Genomic DNA, 10,232 nt, shown 5'->3' on the forward strand with positions numbered 1-10,232 from the left:
AAACAGTGGAGGCTAGGAGCAGCCGACCAGCTGGGTATTCACTGTGTCCGATGCAACAGTGTCTCCCAATCCGAGCGGCCTGAGCCGCCATTGGCGGCAGGTCTGCTCCCTAAAAGGGCTGTGCTTGCCAGTCTCTGAGATCTGACAAGTCCCGGAATCAGGGATTTGAGAACTGATGGTCTGCACATGTCCACTGGGAGGGAGGAGACCACAAAGAGGACTAGACTCCAGAGGACTCTAGCTCCAGTTTAATCTTTTTGCATTCTGTCTATTCAAAGAACATTTATATGTATATATAAAAATTATATATTTTTTCCTCCTGAATATAGATTTACAAAAATTTGTCTGAGTTCTCAGTTTTTCTGATTTTCCCGCTTTCCCTCCTTCGCCTACCCTCGGCGCCCTCCCACCCTCTCCCTCCCTAACCCAGCTCAGGTTCAAACTGCAGAGTACAGTTTTCTTCAGCCTCTCCAGGGATGGCTCTGAGCTCTCGGGCGCATGCCTTCTCAGTGGAAGCCTTGGTGGGGAGACCCAGTAAAAGAAAACTACGAGACCCTAGAGAAGAGGCGCAACCTGAGCTGCTTGAGACAGACGGTGGAGAGGAGGAGGAGAGAAGGAGCAGCGCCGCCGCAGGGAGGAAGAGCAAGCTGACTGGTAAGTACCCCTACCGCAGCCCAAATCCCTGCGCCGGCTACCCTTGTTTGCTGGGTCTGAGAGTCTCAGGCTGGCCGCTCAAAGATGCTTGAGGGCGGTTAGCCCTATCAAAGGATGGCTAAGCCCTATCAAAGGATGTCTTGGCCCAGCTGTTGGCCACGTTCCGGGCTGCGGGGATATCTCAGCCATCTGGCTGTAGGGGAAGTTTCAGAGCCTCCAAGTTCAGCCCATAGTATTGTGGTTCATTTGCGGTGAAGGGGAAATCCCCACAAGTTTGTGAAGTGAGTCTCTCCAACCTCCTGGAGACCCTGAGAGCCAGTGGGTAGCTGTTTCTCAGAGTAAGAAGCAGGGCAAGGACCCAGATCCCCATGTGATTCAGCATCAGGGACCAAAAGTCTCCAAAAGACATGAGAATGGGAAAATTTGAAGAAGGGTCATGCATTTCACAGGGCACAACCTGGATCCCCTTTTCTCCATCAAGGGGGACACAGTGGGTATTTTGAAGAACTTGGAAATTAGTCACCAAGGCTCCCAGGAAAAAAAACAAGGCTGGTCTGTTCTGAGACAGGAGTCAGTGAGAAGGGGGTGCATGGCTGCAAAGCTCTCTCAAACTCTGGGTGTCTCTATTTCCCACAGAAAAGCGAACAAAAACAGGGCCGTTAGCAACTACTTTCGGCTTCAACAGCTTTGGAAGTCTGGAAGAGAAAGATATTATTCAAGTGGAACTTCAAGGATCTGAGCTGTGGAAGAGCTTCCATGACATTGGGACTGAGATGATCATTACGAAGGCTGGCAGGTTTGGCTTTGCCCAATTTGTTCAAGGGCTTCACACAGTAGGCACTTAATGTTCTTATCTCATAAAATGAGTGCCTCCAGTTTTATGCTCTTGTACCCCTCTCCCCATATCCACACTCCAGAAAGTATTAGGAACCACTGTCTCTCAGTTGACCAAAGTAGGCCTTGCCTGGCCGTTGTTAGTGGCTCATACTTTCTTTCCTGTACACCCTGTTCTAAGAACTCATTCTCTCAGCTTCTGCCTGTGTAGTAAACAATAAAAATTAGACCTGCCAAGGCAGGTGACAGATGCCACCCCCAAGTCTTAAGCTTCTGTTAAAGCCTCACAATTATTAGTGAACAATATCCCATCAAGCAGGCCCACTAAACTGAGCCCAAGTCAATTTGAGTTTGGTCTTTCCCTCTTTCTGTGGGACAGTTTCCTCACATCACCTGGGTAATTTTTGTGTATGTGAATCTTCTTAATTTCAGTCTCCCCCAAATCTGGCTTGCAGAAAGCACCACTGATGGGAGGGGTACAGCTTTTTTGCTCCTATTTTTCTTCCATATGGTGGTGATGGTGGTGGGAAGTGGGGCAGACAAAAGCCTTGTGGTAAGAATATTCTGCTCCACTCAGAAATCTTGAGTTTGTTCAATCAAATATATATCCAGAAATCTTTCTTCATGCATCAAATGTCATTCCTGAACCTGTCTAGAATGATAAGACTATTGTGAATGCCTTTGATTTTCATTTGCTCCCCCTGCTCCAAACATTTCTAATCACACCCAGGTCAGTCACTGTTTTCTCTCCCACAGGCGGATGTTCCCCTCTGTTCGGGTCAAAGTGAAGGGACTGGACCCAGGGAAACAGTACTATGTGGCCATTGATGTGGTGCCAGTAGATTCCAAACGTTATAGGTAATTGGGACCAAAGGAGGGTACTGCAGGCCTGGAATGGGTATTCAGATCTATGGAACCTGACAGCACTGTTTTGAAAACTCTACCATTGAAGGGAGAATTATTCTTCTTTGGGCTTTGAGAGTTGAGTTTTCTCCCTCAGACTGGAGTTCAGGGAGTTCACACTGAGAGAAAAGAAGACTTGTTTTTCTTTTCTCTCATTCTTGGCACACAGATTTCAGCTGGGGCTTCAGTGTACCCCAAACCTCTCGCCGACCCTCTATCCTAGCCTTGACTCCACAAACTTCAGAGGGTATGGGCTCAGAAACTGGGAGGGAAGCTGTTTAAAGGAATTTGGGGAGAAATGCTGGTGCTTCTGGGGCTCTACCGGGCTCTGGACTGTGCTACTTTAGGGCAGGGTCCTTGAACAATATTCTAATTTACCACCCAAAGCTAGTCAAGCAGTTATCTCACCTAGGTCCATGTTTTTTCTTCCTTCCTTAGCCTCTTCCCTGAAGGAGAGGCTAGGTCCCAGAGAATACAAGTAACATTTCTCTTAATGTAAGCTCTCTACTTAAAGCAGGCTAAAAGTGGCCACACTAATCTAAAGCTAAGAGACTCTTCGTAGCTAGCAGCCCAGAAGCTGGGGTCTTTGGGGGTTGGGTGGCAGCCCCTGCCTTCACTCAGCCAAATGAGCATTCGACTGAAATGGATGTCTAGCCTTTCTAGGAAACAGCCTGCATAGTGCCCAGTGCTGGGTGTGAGAGGCAAGAATTAGGCTGGGCTGGAGAACCTGTTAGGACTGTAACCCCAAAATAGCAGAACAAGCTGCTTTTCATGCTTGAGCTGGTTTGGGAATTTGGCACATAACTAAGCTGTTAAGATTGGAGACAATGGAGAAACAGACACAGAGAATAGACCTATGGACATGGGGGAGGGGAGGATGGAGAGGGTGAGATGTATGGAGAGAGTAACATGGAAATTTACAACACCATATGTAAAATAGATAGCCAATGGGGATTTGCTGCATGACTCAGGGAACTCAAACAGGCGCTCTGTGACATCTAGAAGGGTGGGATAGGGAGGGTGATGGGAAGGAGGTTTGGGAGGGAGGGCACATGGGTGTACCTGTGGCTGATTCTTATTGATGTATGACAGAAAAACCACAAAATTCTGTAAAGCAATTATCTTTCAATTAAAAACATAAAGTGGGGAGAAAAAAAAAAAAAGATTGGAGACAATGGGAAAATCAAGACCACAGTGGGCAGAGTTCCTTGTGGGTATTCTGATATAAAGCATTGTGGCAAAAGGGGTTTCCACAACTGCTAGTGGCAGTGGGCCACACCAGTACTTTCCTCACCCTTCTGCTTCTTCCCTGATGCTTGTGAGGCAGGAGGATTTTTCGGGTGTCTCTGCATGGTGAAACAAGTTAGATCAATTTTTGTTGCAGTTTCTGTGAGGAGATACAAACCAGACTATAAAATCCCATGACATTATACTTACCCTGGCACTTTGCAACGTTTTAATGACATATGCTTATTTACAGTTTGCTTTCTATCCCTGGATGCTCTTTGGAAATCATGTTAAACCCAGCAGCCCAGTGGTAAAGAAACCCTCTGCAATTCAGGAGACAGGGAGATGTGGGTTCCATCCCTGGGTTGGGAAGAGACCCTGAAGAAGGAAATGACAACCCACTCCAATATTCTTGCCTGGAAAATCCCATGGACAGAGAAATTTGGTGGGCTACAGTCCATGGGGTCACAAAAAGTGGTACACAGCTGAGCTACTGAACATTCCCACTCACTTTGAGATTAGCAGGCAAAACTTGACCAAGTTCTTTAGAACCAGATCACAGCAGCCCCTACCCCTGGCTTTGGCCAGTGCCTAAAGTCACACTCCACTCATTTTCAGGTACATCTATCACAGCTCCCAGTGGATGATAGCCGGGAATACAGACCACTCATGCATCACTCCCAGGGTCTATATTCACCCAGACTCACCTTGTTCGGGAGAGACATGGATGCGCCAGATCATCAGCTTTGATCGTGTGAAACTTACCAACAATGAGATGGATGACAAAGGTCATGTAAGTGTGACAATCCTTTGTCCCAAGGAGAAGAGGAGGATGCCAAGGCGTCAGCAGGAGGTTCACCTTGGAAAGGCCCAGAAGGTGTCCCCCAGATGTGCTAGTTGTGGTCTTCAGGAACTGTCCAAGTTCTGGGCCAGTGACCAAAGTAGCTCTTGTGACTTTTGTTTGGCATCTGAGAATGCTGGGGGTTGGAGATGGTGAGTAAGAGAAGTTTGAGGACTGAATGTGACTTGATTAAACCAGGATGTCTGGTTGGGAGAGTGAAAGGGAACGCTTACCTGAGCAATCTGGCACTTCAGCTTTCCTGGCTATCACTGTGGGCTCTGATTTCCTTCCCCTGAGGTGCACCTTCTGTGTTTCATGGTATGGTGGAAGTCTTCTCCACAACCCACCTGCGTGGAAGGCCTTTCAGGTCACATAGACCTTGAACCTTCTTCCCAGGTGCACATCACCTCTGCCCTGCCTGACCTGACACTGTGCTAACCACAAAAGGAAGAAGGATTCTTCTTGGTTTAGGAGATGGGGAGGGTAAAATAGTTTGCCATCATTTAAATAAGCCCAGGGAACTTAAGGCAGGCAGTTGGATCTCAATGACACTTGGGAATATTACATGGTCACCCACATTTGGAAGCAGGAAAAGACCCCAACTGGAAATGGAACCACTGCTAACTGGTGCCACTGTGGTGTCCATTTCCTGAAACCCCTTATGCCTGAGGACCTCTGTCTAGTGCCAAATGGCACAAAAAAGTGGAGTTAACCTAGGCTTTCTGGTTTAGCTTCACTTTTGTGTGGGAAGTTTCAGAGTGCTGATGAGTGGGGGCCAGTGTAGGGGAGCTGAAGCCAGTTACTAGGCAGCATTTGATTATTTCTCCTCCAGATCATTCTGCAGTCCATGCACAAGTACAAGCCCCGTGTGCACGTGATGAAGCAAGACAGCAGGGTTGACCTGTCCCGGATTCAGTCTCTGCCTGCTGAAGGGGTTAAAACATTCTCCTTTAAAGAAACTGAATTCACCACGGTGACAGCTTACCAAAACCAGCAGGTAAAGCCAGCTAGGTCCCAGGCAAGCAACGATGGCTCTGGAGAAGCTTTAGGGACAGAATGAAGTTGTACCATATGGATTCAATTTCCCACAATTAATAAGAAATCCATTAAAAAGAATCTATAGCCTTTTGCTAGTAATCAAGGCAAGTTTAATTGTGAGTTTTGTGGATCTTGTGTTAAAGAAGAGCAGAACAAGAGCGGCAGGAGAGAAAGGCAATAAACATTCCAAATTTGACTTAGCAATATGCTTAATGTTTATTTAATATGCTATATTACAGTTTGGAAAGTTTTGTGGTTGTTGTAACCATTAAAAGCAACATTGACAACTACAGTGTTTTCTACTGAGGCCACTGACTTTATCTTTCTTTTTCTTCTGAATCCTTAGATTACCAAACTGAAAATAGACAGGAATCCTTTTGCTAAAGGTTTTAGAGATCCTGGAAGAAACAGGTAAGCAATAAAACAGTCACATCTAATATTTATACAGCCCTTTTCACAAGTACTACAGCTAAAGAAACTGTGGCTCTATTTTGTAACTAGTAGGTAGGAAGAAAGAAACCTAGATATTTTATCTCTAAAATCTTGCCTCCTCCCAACCCCTCCCCAACCCACTTTTAAGATATTATTTATTCTAGATTCTTGGGCTTTTATTTAGGGATAATCACTGGGAATTTTATTCACTCTTAAAAACTATAACAAAATAACTCAAAAGTTTACATAAATTATTATTTTCAGGAATCACATTCTCAACTTGCTAAAGGTTGTATATCTTTTTCAGGGGTGTATTGGATGGACTTTTAGAGACCTACCCATGGAGGCCTTCTCTCACTTTGGATTTTAAAACTTTTAGTGCAGACACACAAAGTAAGATGTTTTATTAATTTTTATTTTTAAATGTTAATGAAATAATGACTGTCAGATCTATACAAATACTACACAAGAATATAAGTACATGCTAGAAAATGTGTGTTTACAATCAAATGAGTGTATATTTATCTTGATGAGGAGATAACAAGCAAAAAGGGAGGGAAACAGGCAAGATGGAAAGGAGCATAAACATGATAATTAATGGTGGATTTACTGACTTGTATCTTCTTGAGTTATCATACATCCTGAGAGCTGTAGAAATCACCTGGATCTTTCAGCAGCTCACGATCTCATATTCTTTAGAATCTGCCTGTGGTACACTGAAGTGAAGTGAAGTGAAAGTTTCTCAGTCATGTCTGACTCTTTGCGACCCCATGGACTATACAGTCCATGGAATTCTCCAGAATACTGGAGTGGGTATCCTTTCCCTTCTCCAGGGGATCTTCCCAACACAGGGATCGAACCCAAGTCTCCCACATTGCTGGCAGATTATTTTCCACAGCCCAAGTATATAGGAGTGGGTAGCCGATCCCTTCTCAATAGATCTTCCTGACCCAGGAATCAAACCTGGATCTCCTGCATTGCAGGCAGATTCTTTACCAACTGAACTATCAGGAAAGCCCTGGGGTGCACTAGTGGCCTTATTTTCAAATATGTTAGATATTAAAATAAATATTTTATATTTTATGAGATACTTGCAGCGCATGATAAAAATGAATTCCATTAAATTTCATCATCACTTGGCTTCAATTTTCCTTTTATTGTGAGTAGGAAAAATAAATGTCAAAAACAATACTAAGTATAGAACAGTCTTTTGGACTCTGTGGGAGAGGAAGAGGGTGGGATGATTTGGGAGAATGGCATTGAAACATGTATAATATCATATATGAAACGAATCGCCAGTCCAAGTTCGATGCATGATACTGGATGCTTAGGGCTGGTGCACTGAGATGACCCAGAGGCATGGTACGGGGAGGGAGGAAGGAGGGGGTTTCAGGATGGGGAACACATGTATACCTGTGGAAGATTCATGTTGATGTATGGCAAAACCAATATAATATTGTAAAGTAATTAACCTCCAATTTAAATAAATTTATATTAAAAAATACTAAGCTTTTCCAATCTGTTTAATTGCCATAAACACTTAAAATAGCTGCAGAGCATTTGTTGTCAGGTAGTACATCACCTGACTAAATAATAATTTGGCAATGCAGCCTTCCTGGTAGAAGAATGCATACCTTCATTTAGTATGATATTCAATTATAAATAGAAAAGTCTTTATTCATGAGCAATATACAATTATTTTACCCTTTTTGTCTTTACTCCATTAAAGTTGTTTGTCATTAAACATTAATTGAAAGTTACAGTTACATTATACTTAGGTTGAATTTTACATTAAAATATCATAACAACTTATTGAAATGTAAAGAAATCAAGTTTAATTATTTAGTGAAATATTTCACTGAATTGACTGTATTAATTTGGTTCAAGTTGCCTAGAAAAATATGAACACTTATTTGATAGTATCACTTTAATAGCATCTAGGCAGGATGATTTTAAAATATCCAAAACACATTAATTTGTAAAAAGCTAAAGATGATCATTAATAATTTAAAATATATATTTTTCTCAATTATTTAAAATGTCCAGAATGTTCTCAAATTACAAAGAAAAGGAGTACCATTTTTTAAAAATAATATTTGGATGTTTAATTATAAAAGATATTTGCCACCCTGTTAATATAGGATTAAACTATGTTTACATATAAAAATGGGCTTCTGTGGTGGCTCAGCAATAAAGAGTCTCCCTGCAATGCAGGAGACATGGGTCCAATCCCTGGGTTGGGAAAATCCCCTAGAAAAGAAAATGGCAATCCACTCCAGTGTTCTTGCCTAAAAAATCTCATGGACAGAGGGGATTGGTGGGTTACAGTCCATTGGGTTCAAAAGAGTCAGACATGACTTAGCAACTGAACAACAAAAAGTATTTTAAAATAGTTAAGAACAATTGCAGGCAGATTCTTTACCAGCTGAGCTACCAGAGAAACCCTAAGAAAAATAGTAGCACCTTAAAAACTCCTCAAAAATTTGATCAAGTTAAGTCAATAACCAATTTTTAAAAAATTAAATAATTACAATATAAGGTGTAAAATCTAGATTTTCCTGGACATTATATTTATCCCTGATTTTGGTAGATGCTAAGCAACCATAAAGGATCACCTAACAACATTGGTATGAACAGTTTCATTTTCATCTTGGTGTTTTTAACCTGTAAAACTGTCTTTAACTCTCGATATAGTGAACCATGGAACTTTCCCCATCTGTGATTTTCACATAAGAGAAAACCTAATATATTAAATGTTATTTTTTTAATTTATAAGATTACTTTCATATGCAGTGATTTTTTTAATCAACTGAAGCTTTCTATAGAATCTCAACCAACTTGTTCAATTTAATCAAGTACTTATTTTATTAATTTTTTTAAGTTAAAAATAAAAACTTTATTTGTAAGATATAATTGGTTCTGGATCATATTTAATTAGGCTTCTTTTGTAATTCATTGAATGAATGTTGCTCAAGTACCTTGTATAGTTCTAGAGCATAATGAATGCTCAATGTATGATACATAATGCTAAAAGTAGTAGTGGTAGTAATAGAAATATCATATTCAACTTTGATCAGAGGAATGGTCTTTTCCAAAGGAGCCAAAATAACTGTGGCTTCCATGGTGGCTCAGTGGAAAAGAATCTGCCTGACAAGCAGGAGGCACAGGTTCATTCCCTGGATTGGGAAGATACCCTGGAGAGGGAAATGGCAACCCATGCCAGTATTCTTGCTGGGAAATCTCATGGGCAGAAGAGCCTAGAGGGCTTTGGTGCATGGGTTCTCAAAAGAGTTGGACATAACTTAGTGACTAAACAGCAACAGCAAAATAACTGTGAACTTGCAAGGAAAGCTAATCTAAGAATGAAGCAGGAATAGTTATGTACATGATTACTGACTCAGTAGGAATATATAGTTCATTGTTCATTGATTGACTTGTCATTCACAGGTGGAAGCAGCAGCTCATCCCCAGTGACCTCTAGTAGAGGGGCTCCTTCTCCTTTGAACTATTTGCATTCTCCACTTTGTTCACCTCCTACATTTCACATACCTACAAGCTCCCTTGGAATGCCCCATCCAGAGGTGTACCTACACAATATGAACCTGCCCCTTTGCTACAAGATTTGCCCAAATAATTTTTGGCAACAGCAGCCTCTTGTCTTGCCTGCTCTTGAAAGTCTAGCAAGCAACAACAGTTTTCAGTCTTCAGCCCCACTCATGATGGAAGTTCCCATGTTATCTTCTTTGGGAGTCACCAATTCAAAAAATGGTTTATCTGAAGACTTAAATGGACAGTGTCTACAAGCACCTAATTCTTCCAATCAAATGTATGAATTAGAGGCACTTGAAAATATTTTATCACCAAACCCCATTGCTCAGGAAGCAATTGCTTGCTCTTTCCATCCTTCCTATGGCTTTTATAGGTACAAGTTCTCCACACCACCTAGACTGGTAAATGCTGCCAACCATCTTAAAGTGAATGACAACAGTCAAATTTCTTTCATAGAAGGCAAATACAATCACACTCATTGGTATCAAAAAATTAGCCATTGCCTATAATGGAATAGTCATGTTCCTAAAATGCTTACATGTAACCATATATATTGTTTTTTATGTGTCGCCAAAAATGGTCAAAAACTAAAGGGCTTAAAAAGCTTCATTATTATGTTTTGCATTTAAAGTGCCTTATGACATGTCATAAGTCATATATGACCTATAAGCAATCTCTGATTACTGTAGCCTTAGGTCTCAAAATAAGATACTCAATAAATATTGTTTGATGAGGTAAGATTACCAGTGAAAAA

The 10,232-nt window shown here is 41.7% G+C and overlaps 1 protein-coding gene across 1 annotated transcript; it reads left to right on the forward strand.

The window, feature by feature from the left end:
- The first annotated feature begins 476 nt into the window (after nt 1-476).
- On the forward strand, nt 477-9,987 carry TBX22 (T-box transcription factor 22). Its single transcript, XM_070289606.1, has 8 exons — nt 477-708; nt 1,318-1,450; nt 2,245-2,346; nt 4,237-4,411; nt 5,292-5,456; nt 5,844-5,908; nt 6,237-6,322; nt 9,377-9,987. Exons 1-8 carry the CDS (start codon nt 477-479, stop codon nt 9,985-9,987), a joined length of 1,569 nt encoding a protein of 522 aa, XP_070145707.1.
- Nucleotides 9,988-10,232: the final 245 nt, after the last annotated feature.

The sequence above is a fragment of the Ovis canadensis genome, chromosome X, assembly GCF_042477335.2.
Source record: "Ovis canadensis isolate MfBH-ARS-UI-01 breed Bighorn chromosome X, ARS-UI_OviCan_v2, whole genome shotgun sequence".
Taxonomy (NCBI): Eukaryota; Metazoa; Chordata; class Mammalia; order Artiodactyla; family Bovidae; genus Ovis; species Ovis canadensis.

Bases quoted from the DNA above. Each gene is read 5' to 3' on its own strand.
- TBX22 (XM_070289606.1), top strand. From the start codon at position 477: ATGGCTCTGAGCTCTCGGGCGCATGCCTTCTCAGTGGAAGCCTTGGTG. The intron at 2,347-4,236 runs GTAATTGGGACC...ACTCATTTTCAG, and splicing joins GTAGATTCCAAACGTTATAG to GTACATCTATCACAGCTCCC. The intron at 6,323-9,376 runs GTAAGATGTTTT...TGTCATTCACAG, and splicing joins TTTTAGTGCAGACACACAAA to GTGGAAGCAGCAGCTCATCC.